This window comes from Haemaphysalis longicornis, unplaced genomic scaffold, assembly GCF_048455015.1.
Source record: "Haemaphysalis longicornis isolate Haplotype H1 unplaced genomic scaffold, Haemaphysalis longicornis Haplotype H1 scaffold_3, whole genome shotgun sequence".
NCBI classification, from domain to species: Eukaryota; Metazoa; Arthropoda; class Arachnida; order Ixodida; family Ixodidae; genus Haemaphysalis; species Haemaphysalis longicornis.
The window spans coordinates 37079533-37097094 of record NW_027526335.1 but is presented as its reverse complement, the minus strand read 5'-3'; the positions used below and the strand labels follow the sequence as shown (position 1 = coordinate 37097094).

At 51.0% G+C, this 17562-nt stretch overlaps 1 protein-coding gene across 1 annotated transcript in view; it reads right to left on the bottom strand.

Moving 5' to 3' along the window:
- Window positions 1-338: 338 nt before the first annotated feature.
- Window positions 339-17562, bottom strand: part of Ds (dachsous cadherin-related 1) — a 53465-nt gene continuing 36241 nt past the window's right edge. The window contains exons 17-19 of the mRNA XM_077702945.1: window positions 13346-13484; window positions 7973-8135; window positions 339-3847 (exon numbers count right to left, since the gene is read on the bottom strand). Of these exons, the coding sequence (XP_077559071.1) occupies window positions 1969-3847; window positions 7973-8135; window positions 13346-13484 (2181 nt within the window). The 3' untranslated portion in view covers window positions 339-1968. The remainder of the gene's footprint in view (window positions 3848-7972; window positions 8136-13345; window positions 13485-17562) is intronic.

The following is a 17562-nucleotide window of genomic DNA, read 5'->3' as shown; positions in this document are numbered from 1 at the left end:
CTGATCTTGCTGTTCCAAAACAAGCAAAATTTGCCACTGCCGGCTGAAGGAGCAGCGCACTAGCCCTAGAAGGGCTTGTAGGGAGCGCTGCGAGTCCATGAAAGCATGCTTTCAAAAGTTACTGAAAAAAAGGGGGGGGGGGGAATAAAAATGTACACACACAAAGAAGGGTAAGGCAGTCCGTGCGTCTGTGCCTCTCACAGAGAACAAGAAGAACCAGACACAAAAGAGAGGAGTGTGGTGTTGGTGTCCCTGTTCCCAGGCTTTCAGAATGGTCCAATCTTTCAATTAAACGTAGCATTACTTGACCCCTGTTTCAGTCACCCACAAAGCCTGGCTGACTGAAAAAATGACACTTTATTTTCAGTGCAGCACGGACGGCACACCAGCCGCATAAATGAGGTAGTTTCAAGCGGCCTGCGAATCAACACCTATTTACACAGCATCTCGGAGTCTGTACAGAGAAAACTGGCACTCTTTGCACTGCAGCATGTGAAAGCACAGAGACATCTGGCCGACATGCCACAGACAGCATCCACATAACGGTTGGCACAACGGAAACTGGGCTGCTTCAGCCGCAACAAAACTCATCGGCTCCTCACTGAGCGTGCCTCTTAGTGTTATTAACAAGTGGGGAATGGCCAGCATTACTATTTACAAGGAGGCGCACACCAGTGAAACACCATTTCAATGTGACATGAGGGCGTCGTGCACAAAAATGATGCCAAAATCACAATAGCTGATAATGTTGTGGACGCACAATGGCAGTGATAGAGAACGTCTTGCCAACTAGCCATGAATGCCAGTGGCCATGCACAGCTTGTGTTAATTTCTTGGTCCAGCAGTGCAATAGGAGAAGATTGGATTCAGGGGATGTCACATCCTCTTTTGCAGAGACTGTGCTTGGCTGGAGAGGCATATTTAGCAGTGGGAGTGGTATTTGAGGAGGAGGAGGAGGAGGAGAAAAACGAACGGAAAGGTTGAGAGGTTATCCAGGCTTAGAGCTTGGATTGCCACTCGGCACTGGGGAAGGGGTGTGCAGGGGATGAAAGAGAGGGCAGGCGAAAAAGAGGGGATAGGAGTGGGGCCGCGCACACACTTTAGTCCCTTTGTGGGCACTATAGTCTTTCATCCAAGCGCGAGTCCTTCATGAAACGCAGAAGAGCTTTCATTGCCTTCTGCAAAGTTGATTGTAGGGGTCGATGTCTAAATGGGCTGAGTAGATATAAGAGCAACTGACTTGCCTATACAAATTGCACACTTTGCACTCTATTGTGTTGCTGCAGGAGCCCTGGGGCGGAGTTGTGAGTGCTAGGGCGAGCACCGGTTGGCCAAAGACAGATGACGCACAAATGTGATGCAAAACAGGCAAGGCACAGTTTCTGAGCACGTCAAAGGCCCTGCAGGACTTCGCCCTGACTTGAAACCAGCATAGAACAGGCATTTTTTAAATGAATGCAAGTCAGAATACTGCCCCTGGTATGACACTGCGCAAGACTTTCACAAAATGAGGATCTCAGAACCAGTAAACATCAACTGCTCAGCACTTGGGTCACCGGTTAATCGGTGCCCCCACACCCATTAAATTAAAACAAGATGTATATATCTGTATACTGTTTGCCCCCAAAAGGGTGTAATGCAGGCCTTGAAGCTCTGTGCCTACAACTGAGAAAACACCAAATCAGCCAGGTGCTGCCCTGTGTAACGCAAGTGCCCAAGGTCAGCACAGACAGCCTGGGATGAGTTTTCTTTTATGGGAGAAAAATGTTTTGAACACAATCACCTCCTCTTCACAGCATGTCGGGGAAACCTCTTGCGATGACACGCCCTCTAATGTGCACTGTTAGGCTTCCGTGCCAGCAAAATACGCCAGCCCAACCTACCACCTGTTTGCATCGCACTTGTGGTAGAACAGAGTTGACGTGCGTGCAAGGGGGGCCGATCGATTCGCGCTTCTGCAGAGAGACCCTAGGAGTCGGGGCGCAGGCCTGGTGGCGAGGGCGACCGCGAGGCGAGGGGCAGCAGTGCGGGTGAAAAGGACGGCGACAGGGCGGCCGCGTAGCCGTCACCCCCGCCCACGGGTGAGCGGGGAGGCCCCCGCACGTCATCCTTGAGCCGCGCGATCTCGGCGAAGACGTGTGCCAGTGGCTGGTACTGGGGCCCCCAGTCGAGCAGGTAGTCCCAGTTGTAGGAGCCCGCCAGCTCCTCCTCGCTGTGCACGATGGAGCTGAGTGAGCCGGTCATGGAGCTCTCAGCCGGCTCGTCCAGCTTGGCGTAGAGCAGGCTCGAGAGGTCCTCGTCTTCTGCGGGGGGTGCGGCCCGGGCCCACGAGTCGATGGGTGCCGCGGGATCGATGCCCAGCCGGGCTAGGTATTCGTGCGTGTTGCGCACTGACAGGTCCGATCCGCTGTCGTTCTGTGGACCCCCCTCGTTGATCATGCGGATCTCCTCGTCCTCGTCCTCGGCCGAGCCCCGGCCGCTGGACTGCTCGGACACCTCCGACGTGTGCATGGCGGCCGCCGCGTCGTCGGGCCTCTCGAAGTAGCTGGGGAAGGAGTCCCGGCGCAGGTCCACCGTGTCGAAGGACGTGTCCAGGCTGGGCTCGGCGGGCCGCTTGGGGCCGCGCCGCAGCCGGCCCCGCAGCAGGGCCACGGCCGCGGCCAGGGCGGCCACCGCCCCGAGGGCCAGCAGCAGCAGCACCAGGGCCCAGGCCGGCAGCAGGGGCGCCGCAAGAGGCGAGGGGGCTCCCACCTCCAGGGACACGCCCGCACGCGCCCACAGGGAGCCCCGCCGCCCCGAGCTCGCCACCACCTCAAGGCGGCCGCCGCCGCCCTCAGGCCACGGGCTGCGGACGGACAGCACGCCGGACGAAGCGTTGACACGCACAAAGCTGCTGCCACCACCGCGCACCTGGTACAGCACGCGGCCGTCCGGGCCACCATCGCGGTCGTGGGCACGCACGCGGCCCAGCACATAACCCACGGGGGCACTGGGGGGCAGAGTGAACCGATAGTCTTCCTGCTCAAAGGCCGGCGCAAACTCGTCCCTGCTGAGCACGTGGACGTGCACACGCGCCGTGGCCCAGCGGCCACCCGCATCGGTGGCCCGCACAGTCAACTGCAGGTGAGGCTGGGCCTCATAGTCAAACACGGTGGCCGATGCGAGGGCCCCCGTGGCGACGTCCACCGAGGCAAGCTGCATCCCGTCCACGAGCGAGTAGTTGAGCTGGCCAAAGGGGCCCCGATCTGCGTCGACGGCGCGTGCCACGAGCAGTGCACTGCCCGCAGGTGCACCCTCTTCGATGGCGGCCGCATACTCGGCCAGCGGGAACCGGGGTGCGTGGTCGTTGGCGTCCTGCAGCTGCACCAGCACCGTGGCCAGGGCGCGCCCCTCCCGCACCACCAGCCGCACCTGGGGCAGCAGCTCGTAGTCGAGCGGCGCAGCCACCACCAAGGCGCCGGCTGCGTCCACGCGGAAGCAGCCCAGGGGGTCACCCGAGCTGATGGCGTAGCGCGGGGGCCCCGGCCGCAGCAGCGTGTGCCCCACGGGGACCGCTTCGGAGACGGCCAGCTCATAGTGGCCCTTGGCGAAGGCAGGCGGGCCCTGCACGGTGACGAGCACCTGGGCGGTGGCGTTGCGCGGGGGACGCCCCCGGTCGGCGGCCAGCACCCTCAGTGCGTAGCGAGCCTGGGGCTCCACGGGGCGCACCAGCACGAGGGCGCCCCGGCTGAGGGCGAAGCGGCCGCCGCCCGTGTCCAGCAGCCGGTACTCCACCTGGCCGTCCTGGTCGCTGGCCGACACCCGCACCAGCGTCGAGCCCGGGGGCGTGTCGTCCGCGATGCTGGCTCTGCACCAGCCACACAGACCCCCTCAGCAGACGATGGATTGGCACGCAAAGAACAGGCCTACAGTTGGCTGACAAAATTTGCGGATGCGCAATTCGTTTCAGGGTTTGTAATATGGCACTTTTCCACAAAAGTAGTGCCGCATTTACTCGCGTAATGCTCGCACCCCTAATGTGAGCCACCAAAACTTGGACTGGTTGTTTCTTCACATAATCGTCGCGCCCCCAAAATTACACCATTAAAAGTCATCTGCTCATGAAACCCACAAGGCAGCCTAGCGACATCTCTCAAAGGCTTCTCACGCTATTGTTAGCCGGTTTCGCATGTGCGCTGCTGGGCGGCGTTCGCACGGCCCACGGTCACTATGTCACCGTTGTAGCAGCAGCAGTCAGTCTGAGCAGTTACCGTGGGCGCATTTTCAGCAGGAGTTTTTGATTGGTTTCTTTTTGCTTGTTTCGGTGCTGCTTCACCATGGGGCGGTATGCCAGTGACCCAGTCGCTTTCAAGCTGAAAGCTGTTGAATATGCTATGGAGCTGGGCAACTGCGCCACAAGCAGGCACTTCAGCATCAGGCCTTCCGTGGCCCACACACGGGCAAGTTTCCCTCAAATGAGATGCTTCTCTTGGAGTGCGGGAGGGTGCTACCTGCAGATGGGTGCGCCATACAGATGCAGCTGTTTCGCAATCAGGCAGGGCGTCTTGACAATTTCGGGCCACTAACGGGTGGGCCACGCATTTCATGCGACGCAACGGCTTTTCTTTGAGGAGGTGGACAATGCTCTGCGAACACCTGCCCAAAGAACACTAGGTCAAAATCATGCATTTCCACCCTTTCATGAGAATTCAGCAGAAGAATAACTCCTTGCTGTCGCAGATTGGGAATGTGGACCAAATGCCACGTTTGACATGCCAAGCAACACAACTGTGGAGCAGACAGGCACTTGCAGTGTGCAATATGAACGACTGGTGCAGAAAAGCAGTGATGCCAGCCGTGACGGCAGACGGGCGGAAGCTGCCACCACAGGTCATATTGGTTCCACGGCCGGAATCTTGCGAGTAGTTCAGATTTTGCCAGAAAGCCATGTCACCAATCCACGACTAAGAAAGCGACCAAGATGGGTCTTACGAGATAAAAATGCAGGGTCCCCTCCCTTCCACCTTTGATGCCCAATGGAGCTTCTACTGTTGCTGCCTGAGCAATGGCAAACCGATTTCCTTCGCTGTTGGGCATGAAGGGATGCATTGCTTAAGTGGTTTGGAACTGTCTTCGGTGTCGCGACTTGCTCGTTCTCCCAAACAAAACAAAACAAAAATAATAAATAAGTAACTGATGGCTCAACCGCGCCAGACAATCAGAGACGCGGAACAGGGCCTCACCTCAAATGCACATGCTCCTGCCAATCAGTGGCTCAGAAACGACCTTCGGGAAATCGGCAGTAATGCTTGTTCTCCTCATGTGACAACATTTTGAGATAGCACAAAATATACACCAAAAAATAAGCTACACAGCGAGCGCAAGATGGTCACCACTGGCAGCCTGCTTCGAGTGTGGCATGCGCGCTGAATTCAAGCTTTTTTAGCCCGATTTTCGGCATTTTGCGACTCCCGCTGCATTTTCAAAGTCGATTTTGAGATTCCTTCCCATCAAATACAGCAGTGAAACTTTTAGAGTAGGTGCTTGAAGGTATGAAGAGCTCAAAAATGCGTTTTTCCCAAAATGCATTTTTTCGCGATTTCCGACCATTCCAAGACCCACATCCCCCCTTAAGGGGGGAGGTGGGGATCGGAGCAAACTTTTTTATTTTTTGACATAGAGTAATGAAATTTGGTAGGCGCATTGGAAAACACTCCAAATGGTGAATTTTGAAATTTAAGAACGATACCTTTATTAGTTTTTGTGTTACAGAGGCGTACATGTTGCCCGCTCGTGGAAAGCCTAGCAAGGTATTGACATATGGTAGGAAGTTCAGAATACTTTTGAATTGTAGTCAAAAGAACACTACAGGGTATGACATTCTTCGAATTTTTTTTACACCCTTCATTTTTTTTGCAGAGAACATTATTTTCACCTGTACCCAGTAGTATACAGCTGACTTTGCCGTAAATGTCACTTAAAAAAATATCTAGCCCCTAAAATGAAAATCCGAGAATGTCATACCCTGCAGAACTCTTCAAGGATTGAAATAAAACTAACAGTGTCAAAATCCGTCCAGTGGTTGCCATGCTATCCTTTCCACGAGCAACGAAGAACTCGTGAAACGCACTTCTGAGAAAACGGCTCTTGAAGTTTACGAAGACTCTACGATTTTTCAAACTGTACCAGCAGCATAGTCCTTGCTGTCCTTGCTTGGGGACAACCTCAAAGACCTTTGCCCTTTGATTTGGTGAATCTGGGAGGCCTTCCTGGCCAATTGAAGGTTTTCATGTGCAGGCCTTCAGATGGCAGAAGCACCAGTTTTACACCTAGTGTAATACCAAAGTTCGCTATGGGCTACTAGGGTACCTAAACTTTACTAGATGTATGCCTAATGCATAGCTGTCTCCAAAATGAAGAGTAAGGCATGGTTTCGTTTTATATTAATGTTCCAGTAGACTTTCAGCAGATTTCTGGGTTTCATAACATTGCCAAAGCTACAGCTTAGTACATGAGGCTGTTCAGTGTCAAAAAGTTATATTTGGGCACCACAAGCATTACATGAGCTATTTGAAAGCAGAATATAGTTTTTTTACACAATTACAACATTGATTAATTTTGGCATACCATGCTCTTCACCTTCAGGAGAATCAATCATTGCAAAATAAACAGAATTGCAAACACTGCGAAAAAATAAAACCCAATAAAAATATCGAATTGTGAACGCTGCACCCTTACGGCGTCTTTTCTAATTTATTTAACACTGAACATATTATTTTGTAATCCCAGACTTCGTTGTACGAACTAGTTTAGAGCCACGGCAAAAGTTTCTCAAATAAGCTGGGTGACGGTTCATTGCACCCCCCCCCTCCCCCCTACAATCCCCTACGCGCGCGTTCCCCACGATCGTAATTTAGGCAACCTTGATATGGTTGGTCACTTCGCTTTTCGCATTAAATTTCACTTCGCGTACATCAATCATTATTACTCGCGTGCAATAGCAATCGATCCCGCTATCGGTCGCTGCCCGAACACGTCGCGCCAATGCAGCGCGCGCCGCAACTTCTGGCGATTCGGTCATTCCATTCCCGAAGCTCGCGAGCACGCTGTGAAACACAGCAATACCTTAGCGTTTTATAACATCGCAATGCTCACAATGCGTACAAAAGTTCGCTTCACAAACCGCAATTGTAGGCGCACGCACCGCGCTTCCCACTCAAGGACAGACCACGGCGACGTCGCGGGCACGTTTTCGATGCGCCTTTCGAGCCGCGCACTTCCCTATCTGGCGCACGATCTCAAGTAGTATTATCGCCGTGATAACAGTAATGTCACTGTTCAGTACCGGAACAGATAAAACGAGTAAACTGCTACCGAGTCGACCGGGAAACCTTGAAAACATCAGGAGCGCAGTGCGCGTAAAATGCGCAGCAGCCCGGCGGCCATGTTTTTGCTGTCATGGCGGCGCCCAATCAGGAGAGCCGTGTCAAAAAATGCGGCCGGACAGCCAATCGCGTGTTACCATCTATCGGTTGCTTCGTTTCACTATCTTTCTCTTTCTGCCGTTTGTGCGTTTGTGAGCGAGCGATGACAAAAGGAGCAACCGGAAAACGAAAGTTAAAGAGCCGGCCGATCTAACGCGACCAAGATGGCGGCGCCCGGTAGCGTCGTTCCGGAGATACAGCGCTGCGAAAATTGCCGTGTTTTCGTCATTTTGAGGAAATATTTTGCCACCTCAGCTGATATAAATATTTTTCTTTGGCACTTCGCGATCGTTTGCGGCGGGGAAACTTTGTGAACGCATAGAATATAAAGCGTGCAATCCGAAAATGTGACTTCTGAAAAAACAATTTTTTGGTCACTTTTCGAAATCTGATCCCCGCGTCCCCCCTTGTTCCCAAGTGTATCAGCACCCGTGATGCACCAAATGTGCACGATGTGCCCAAGGAGGAGGCACCATGTGGAAATGCCATGAAACCAGGGCAGCCCCTACCTGTAGACCGCCTCGAGGAACTTGGGGGCCGCCTGGTTGATGTCAGCCCGCTGAATGCGGAGCGGCACCACGCTGGATCGGGCTGGCTGACCGCTGTCCGTCGCCCGCACCAGCAGCTGCACGGGGGCCCCCAGCAGCAGGCTCTGGTTGCTGTACACGGTGCCTGTGGCAAGGGGTGTAAAGGGAGGCTTCAGCTGGAACATGCTCAGAGCAAGCTGCGTACTATGACACTGTGACACGTGGCCACTAAGCATGGCGTGCAGACTAGAAAATGAGACCAAACCGCACAGCTGTGCAATGGGCACACCTGAAAGAACCTTTGCTTCTTCGGGAGACACCGGAGCACATGCATCTGCTCGCACTTTTCTTTCACCCCTACGCTCTTTGGATGTCGCGTCAAAGGCCCTTGTGCGACTCCAACATGCAGGTCCTCAAGAACTCTCACACTTCCCTGGACCCTGGCAAAATCGTGATGAGGCAGTGCTGAGAACAAAAACTCTGCTCACTTTTCTTGCGGAAACAGGGCTAGAAGAGGTTATTTTATATATGTGTGCATCTACCCTCCCCTCTTCTTTTTTTTCCTTTTCTCAAGGAAGGCTAGGGTACATTCTGAGGTGAAGATGACAAGATCCAGAAGATGACAACACAGCGTGTCACTGTCCCAGAGCTACCCTTGCAGTCACCAGTGAAAAGTTCTGCCACCCAGCCACGTTTGGGTTTCATGCAATGGAGATGAAAGCAAGGTTGATGATACAGTTTGCGGTGCCGAGGTCACAGCACCTGCCCGTATTTTCTAAGAATGACACCAAGTCCCTCGAAAACCGCACCTTTACTAGGGGCGCTGCCCCAAGCTCCGATCCCTGCCCCAAGCTCAGCTTCACAGCATACGAACGAAGTTCTCACCTTTTGCTAATCGCACTCATAAAGAATTCTTGTTGCGATTGGGCCTGGTGTTCTTGGCATCTCTTTTACAGCATCATAATGTCCGAGAGAGCACAGACGAGAAATCTCCCACTACATGAGGCGCGTGTCGGCCTCGCCGTGTGGCAGTGGCAGCAGCGGCGACTGCTTTCGCGCATGCGCGCAATAAGTCGCGCCGGGGAGAAGCAGAGAGAGAAAACAAAAATGAGAGGACTAGTGTTTCCCTAGGGCCGCTGCCTTTAGGAGCACAATAATAGAACCCAAACTAGAAAAAGTAACATTGGCATGGTTATACCTTTGGTCCCATCGAGTGTGCCACATTTCACCATTTAAAGGGTGATAACGCAGAGCTGAAAGGGATCAGATAGCACGGCTCTTTTTGTGTCCGGTAGACGACAGCGTTAAGCGGACTCACAGCGGTACTCCATAGAGCAAGGTGTTTGCTTTCATTTTTTTTTATCGAACAGTGGTTGCAGTGCTTGCCAATTAGAACACAGATTTGTCTTCACCCGTCACAGTGTTGAACGCACCCCGTACACTATGTAACGAGAGCGTGTTAGAAGACAATTAATGCTGGACCACCCTGCACATGGCAAAGCCCAAAGTTCAGAGGTGAAAATAAGTAATTACCTCACGACAAGGGCGAAGAGAATTAGCAAGTGAGGGAAAAGCGTCCAAGACCCTGTTTGTTCAATACATCCAGCCAGGCTCATTAAAAATGGTCGACTAAATTGAAGCTCACCTCCAATAAACTACAACCTTTCATGCGAATATTATTCTGTTTTCTATCTGTTGGCGAAACGACACAAAAACATTTCACTCAATTTTGGTCATTTTCAATTGATTGTGGCGCAGCAGCCAGCACCAACAAAAAAAGAATGTGCTAATGCAACACAAATAAATCCAACGTGAAGGCAGAGATGCAAGCGCCTGCGGCCTTACAGCTAAGCAAAATCCAACTTACATAGCCGCCCACATACCGTATTTACACGATTGTAGGTCGACCCTTTTTTTCAAATTTGACAATCCAATGTTGGGGGGTCGACTTAGAATCGAAATTGAACCGTCTACCGCTAGTAACGGCAAGAGACACGAGAAATCGGGGGTGCTACGAAGTAGGGACAGCCTTGCACCCTCGTTCCCATGGTTATGGTCTAAAACGTGAACCGCATAGGGCGTTTTCTGCTCGCGAAAATGCACCGCGCTGACGCTGCCGCGAATACCACCCGCATGCTGCGCCCTACGCGATCGGCAGCGGCAACATGCCGACGTCACCCGCGAAGAGGTGCACGTAGCTCCAGCGACTGCTTCTAACTGCTCTTTAAGATATCACTGAAGGCACAAATGAAGGCGTTTGTGCAGGAAAGGAGTTGATAATGTGGTCAAAAACGACACTGTAAGGTGTCATCCGCGCCGCTAGGGAAAGCGCCAATCAAATATCTGCCACCGTGGTAAGCCTAAACATCTCTGGCAGCGCCAGCCGGCTGCCCCGAGCGCTATCAAACTGCTGCCATGAAGAGCGCGCCTCCCCATTGGAGCAAGTCAGGCTCCTCCCAGTGCCGCGCTCGTCACACGTCATACCGACGTAGAACTTGTAGAACCGAGAAGCTGCCGCGCGTGCGGAATCATCATCAAAAACGCCTGTAGAATCGTGTGCAAAAACGTGTAAAGAAGCATTTTATTCATCTCTAATAAACAAAATGAGTATTAGCGAATCCCTTGATTCAATGCGCGGCGCTAACGTAGCCCAAATCATATCACATTGTTCAGTACACTTCCGAACGCGATAGTGGGAGGTTAGTAAATCGCGCGCGGCCGCTTCCGTCAGCCACCATGTTGTTTGTTCTGGTATCGCGCGGCAGTGGCCGCTGCCGGTTGCTTAGATGGTTGTCATCTCGCAGCGAATGTGTTCTTCCCGCTCAACCCACAGCGAATGTTTATTCCTGGTGCTTATACAAAAGCTTTTCTTTTTTAACATCTACCGCGCATACCACGAGCGCACGGCTCTTATAAGAGCATCAATCAACTTGATATTTTTTTTTTTTTTTGAGAGAGAGAGAGAGATGCAACTTTTGGGGGTCGACCTACATTCGAGTCGACTTGCAATCGTGTAAATACGGTATCCTTGATGAAATCGAACCATACCTACATTGAAATCGAAAACATGATGCTTCAGCACAGTTTTCAGGCACGGGGCATCATGGCAGTCGTATCTTGCGGCTCAATTCGGGCTCTGCGGCGCAGGATGGCACTGATAAACGACTGAGGCGCAAGAGGGGCGGTTCGGCACAGGACGGTGCAGGTGAACAAGTTTGGCGCTGAATGGCACAAATGGCACAGCTGTTCAACCCCTGCGCATTCCTGAAGTATCACCTCATAGTGGTTTGGCGACTGGACTGCTGCAAATGACAGTTGAAAAGTGCACTCTTTGGATAGCAAAAAAAAATTTCACTGATGCTTACTATACTCCCTAAAGCGAAATATGTGCGCAGCGCCAGCTACTTGTTGTGTGCAGCATGAACTGCAGTCTTCTTGGTCATGGTGCATATCTGCTGTGTCTCAGGAACTGATAGTGTGATCGGCGAACGCACAGTGGCGCGCACTCTTGTGCTGTTATCTTGCAGCACGTTGCCGCCGCCAGCTACCATGTTGTTGCAAATCGCGTTTGAACCTCCCACACAAATGTCATGTGGCTCGCATGGGCTACGCACGGAATAAAGTCAAGCCCGATTATAACGAACTCGGATAGAGCGAATTGTGCTATATATTGAACAAAGAAAGATAAGTTACAAAAATACATGCGAAACATATTCCTTATAACGCAGTTCACATCTGATATATTGAACACGGCGTGCCTAGAATTGCCGCCAAAACGCATGGACTTGAAGCAGCGATTGAGATGTTCATTGGCTCCGATGGAGATGTTGAGCCTCCCATGGAGCGACGTGGCTCCCTGCACTTTCCGTAACTGTTTCCGACGCGCCTGTCTCATGATTAAACCCTCCCAGTCAGCGAGCCCGGACCAAGATGGAAGCATTGATGAACCGTGAGAAGAGCTCGCCAACGTTCCCGATGTTGGGCTGAAAGGAGTGCCCTTCGAGAATTGCCTGAGTGTCGACGACGACGTTGCCTTCACTGTGAGCTCCTGGGATGCAGACACTGTCGCCGATGTCATGGCTGCTAATGCTGCTGGAAGCACGCGAGGTGGAGGCTGTCGCGAGTGAAAGCCGTCCGATGCTTAATGAAGGCAGTCAATGTGCTCCACCAATATTGCTTCGATATTGAAGTACACGGACTGCAACTGATGCAAATGATGTCTTATGTAGAGAATGCTGTGCTAGTTGACGCCGCAAAAACGAAATTAAAAACAACAATCACCGCTTTTTGGGAAAGTAGGTAGTTACAGCGGAAAGTGGCTTTATTGCTTACAATAAATAGATAGTTTTGTGTATGGTAATGGCATACTTTATTATGTTCGTTTCTGCATGCAGGGATGGCAGGACGAGGGGTGGTGAGGGTGGGGGGCCCCGCGTATTGCGAACTTGTAACAAAAACTTGTTATAGGCGGGTTCGGCCATTTCGCCCTATTGGATATATTGAACTAATCGTGGCGCATATTGCAGTTTGCTATAACTGGGCTTGACTGTAGTACCATCTGCCGAAATTGTGAAGGTGGGGGCTGCCCCCCCCCCTTCTCCCCCCTGACAATTCCCGGAAGCCAGATGCTCTGATGAAGCGCCTCATACTGCCTCATACTCAGCATACTGCCCTCCCCCGCACCCTTTCCTTTCGCCACATTTTCCTCCTGCCTTCGCCCACTCGGTTGCGACGCCGTCACCGTAACCGTGGCCGTAGCTGTAGCCATAGCTGTAGCTGCCACCAAACCCCAGCAGCAACCGCGAGAGTGCTTACACACTAAAACCGACGTCATGATTTCTGAACATGTGAAGTGGCATCATTTTTCAGACAAAAACGTGAAAAATCAAGGCTTGTAAAAACGTTTTTGATATTCGAAATTCAATTTGATATTCAGCTTTTTTCCTCATTCGATTCAATAGTCAATTTCAAAGCTACTATACGGTATTTGCACACCCCTAGTACCTGATTTGCTCCGCTGTGATGAAGGGTGGCATATTGCGCTGCCATCTATAAAAAGGATTCTTAACTAGCATCGCAATGTTTTGCACTTCAATCAAATCATCCAAAGTTTTTCCAGTATTCGAAATTGCCTCCTTCTCATTGCTAAATAAAAATTTACAACGTTTTCCAAATGCTGCAAAAATTTTAGTCAGCACATCATGCTGCTTGAAATTTCTGTGACCCGATGGCAGCACAACCCCCATCAGTTATCCCAAAAGCTCCCCAACGTCAGTGCAACCCAACACCACGCGTGCTGCCATGCTGACTCTTGTACGCTGTGGGGGCCCAGCTGAACCAGGGTGCCCTGCTTACCGGTGTGCCTGTCGATGTAGAAGCCATCCGAGACGCCATCCAGGCTGTACTGGACGCGGCCGTTGTCCCCCGAGTCCAGGTCGGTTGCGCTCACACTGGCCACAGACGAGCCCTGCATGGACGACTCGGAAACCAGCACCTGCACCGAGACATGGTGCGCTCCGTGAAACACCGGCTGTACAAACGCCCAGTTCACCTCCTAATCGTGATAACTGTGGTCCTGATGGGACAACGCTTGGATTGTGAATGAAATGAAGGTACTACACGGCTTTTAAACAATCGCACTGAGGAAGCCAGTTGCCTCCGTGATTTGTGCGTGTCAGCATCCGTGCTGCGGCAACAGCCACTTTTCCTTCTGCATGCACGTTTCCTTCTCTTTCCTTGAGCCAAAAGGGTCAGGCCAAACGTGATAAATATGAGGAAATCAAAAGTAATGTCTGACAAGACATTTAATCAGCAAGAGTGTTCAACGTGTTGCCCAAAACGCCAAACAACTTCAAGTCACTGAGGATTCTGAAACGCCAAGAAGTGTCACGCATTCTCGAGGTCAAAAAACGCTTCTCAGAAGGCGCCTCGAAAGCCAAAAGCCATTTTTTTTATACTATAACTGTAGGAGTGTTTCAAGAGTGCCTGCGTGTAAGTGTTGTATCATACTGTATGTAATGTTGCCTGCACCTGGAGCTGAACTCTTAAAAGTGCTACCCTCAACTAATGAAGCGAAATTTGGTGCTACGTACTGCATGTGGAAAATAAATTTGGCCGAGGTTAAATTTGAGTGCAGTGAAGCTGTGCTTATGCTTTTTACAACTGGCTGATCGATCACTGTTTGGTACACCTCTTTCACATGTTCGCACGGACAATCATTAAAGGTGTTGTGCCACCAAATTTGTTGCTTGTGCATTCTTTGTTGCAAACGTTTTATAATTCGTTAGAAAGCATGATACATGCTCTCACATGCACATATTCTGAGTAAAAAATTTATTATCGCACGATTCATGTGAACAGGATTCGGTTTCGGTTTCTGGGCGCCGATTCAAGTAGTGACGTCACAGTGTTGCGAGGAGACTCTGCCACGGCGGCGCTGCAGTACGTTGCGACTTTACTGCGGCGTCTGCTCCCCCACATACGTGCTTCACCACGGAAGTAAACACGCCGACTCGTCACGTCAAGCCGCGACAGCTCCGACGCAGATTCTTTGTCTGCATCCTCGGATGCAGACAAATGAAAACCATGGATATGCAAACCATGAAAATGCAAAAAAAAAAAAATGCTCAAAAAAAAAAATGCTCAAAAAAAAAAAAAAAAAAAAAAAAAAAAAAGAGGTGCCCCCGCCGCGAATCGAACCCGCAACGTTGACCGTGCGGGCGGAACGCGCGAGACCACTGAGCCAGCGAACAAACGGTTTCCCACCGCGATATAGCCGGTGTACTAGATGGAGGCCCATCCTTGCAGTCGTACGTCGGTGTTTACTAGCTAGTTTACAGAATTCCTGGCTTGTAAACTCAAATTTCTTAAATAGCGCTTGCGCAGCAAGGTTCCGCGAAGCCCCTGCGACAGCTTATCGCCATCAACTCTGCTCTTCTGCGAAAGCGCTCGCAAAAATAAGTGTGCCTGGCTGCGACTGCGATTTTGCACTGAAGGGATAGTGCTTGCCGTACTTTGGTTTTACGTTTTACGTTAAAAACCTTTGCCGATACTGATCTCTTATTACCCAAATTACCCTACGTAACTGTTCTTCTGCACGAAACTGACCTTATATTTTCTACAGGCGAGCCGATCGCACACGCATTCCGGGGTAGCGGCGTCGCCGAAGAGCACGGCCGAAGCGTCGAACGCCAAAATACGGATCGCATTAGCGCTAGTGTTGAGTTGTATGGGCTTCATGGAACTTACTGAGTTTATTACCCTCCAGAAACTAACAAAATAGAGCCGCGTTCATTGCGGCACGAATGTTGTCGGGGAACAGTTTTCGCTTCTCGGTCGATTGACGACGCGTCGTGCGACCAGTCAGGCGACCGGTTCTGTTGGCGTCTTCGGTCGGCGAGTCAGTCACACTACGGCGACTTTCCATCGGCCGACGTGTTTGTGTCGCCGTCGGCGTAGTGTGACAACGCGGTCTGGCAATTCGGCAGTTGGCCGAGGTTTTGGCGACTCGTCGGCGTCGCGTCGTCGTCGCCTTCGTATCGGCATAGTGTGTCGATACGACCAAGCGACCAAACTGTGGTAACTGGAGTTCACGTTGACGTCGCTCGAGTCGCTAACGTTGTATGACGTCACAAACTTTGCTGTGCTGGCAATTCACTGACGTCATGGTTAGTGGCGCTACCGATGGGTCCCGATTTCCAGAAGAGCATTTAGGTAATTTTTAGAAGCGAATTAAAATATATATTAAGCGCTTGCTGTACCCAGCACTTCGTGTTGAGGGTCGTTGCATGCAGAGGAAGCCTACAGCAGGCTTTTTACAGAGTTAAAATTTGGTGGCACAACACCTTTAACCCTTTGAGGGTTTTTGCCGTACGTGTACTGCGGTGGTTTTCCGTCCCGCAAGGTCTTTGCCGTACGGGTACGATTTCGAGCATCCGTTTGAAATTTCGCGCCATATTAATGATGCATGCTCCCTGGGAGGTGCTGCCACCTCCTGGGACTTACAAGAAGTGTTTGAAATTTGATTGTGCTACCTTCTTGCGGTGAAAAACAGAACTCTCTGGTTTCGGCGCGTTACGGCGTCTGTACGTGTCAACGCGTTTCGTGGTTTCAATTTCGCCACGTGATCGCATCGGAGGCGCGCGAAACTTGATCGGAGCTCGCTATCAGGGGCGGCGGAAGTTGATTTCGATCTATATTGGCGCTGCTCTTATCTTGTTTATTACCCACGCTCACTAGGTATTCTTGCCCTCCTTGCTTGGAACTGAAGTAACCTAATCGGAGACTCCGTTGCGGGGGCGGCGGAAGTTGATTTCTATCTATATTGGCGCTGCTATTAGCTTGTTTATCACCGGCGCGCATGAGTTATTCTCGCTCTCCTCGTTTACTGGGTTGCTTTCGAGTTCTTCAGATGCACGGCAAAGCGGCGATATGGCCCAACGAACTGCCCGCTCTGATGACACCGACCGCGATGACTCTTCTGACTCTCGAGTTTGCTCCTTTCACCGAGTCTGAATCGGAAGACAGTCTTTCTTCGGAAGAAGACAGCTCATTTTCGGACATGCGCTTTACGCGTGCAGACTGCGATAAGGCACTGTGCGTAGACCCGTGTTTCAAGGAATACCACACTCTGAAATACTACTGAACATTTTTCAGTTCTAAGTGATGCTGACCCCAAAATACTGTTCCTGATAATTTTTTACCATTTAATCCTGACTTTAGACATTTTGTACATTCCAAATCCGCAATAAACTAATTTGACCACCAGGGAAAGTTTTTTTCAAAAAAATTCAACCCTCAAAGGGTTAATGCTCCCTGTCTGGCCTACATAGCATCGTTTATGCAAGAAAAGAATTTCGCGGACAACTTTAAACACAATTTGACAAAATTGTGAGTGTTTCTTTGCATAAGGAAGCTTCTTATTGCTGCCTTCATTAACCCATTGACAAAGATAGGCAAGTATTTTACAAGCCGAAAAGGCCCCATTCACAATCACTTCCTGCACCATCTTTTTCCCCTTTTGTAAGATGCTGTGTACAGTACAATCATTTTTTTTTTGGCTTCTTCTGTGGCTTGTTTTGTGGCTATTTTGTGGCTTGTGGCTTGTTTTAGCGTGTATTGCAGTCCTGAAACACTACTGATGACACCAGAAGGAAAACCTGCTCGTGTCAGTTGGTTGACATCTACAGAGATTGATTCTACAAAGTGTTCACAAGAGTGTGCAAGTAGGAGCCAACCACTTTCAAACAGGCTTTTTTTGCTGACTCTGTGCTGCAGAGTAGGGTCTCTTTCTTGACTAAGGCTCATAAAAGCGGCACACATGGCCTGGGTGATTGTCATGTGGTAAGAAGAGCCCATACCCGAAGCGGGATTGTCCCGAGAAGATGATGGAAGAAAAGACGAAGAGAAAGAAGAATCAGAGTACGGGATGGTGAGAAGGATTTGGAGGTGACCAATGAAGCACATACACAGAGTGATTAAGAGGAGGAGAAGGTTGGCTGGACCAGCAAATGGGAGCCTCACACGATAGAATGCGAGGTGAAGAGGAGGACGACGAAGTTGGAGTATACAGA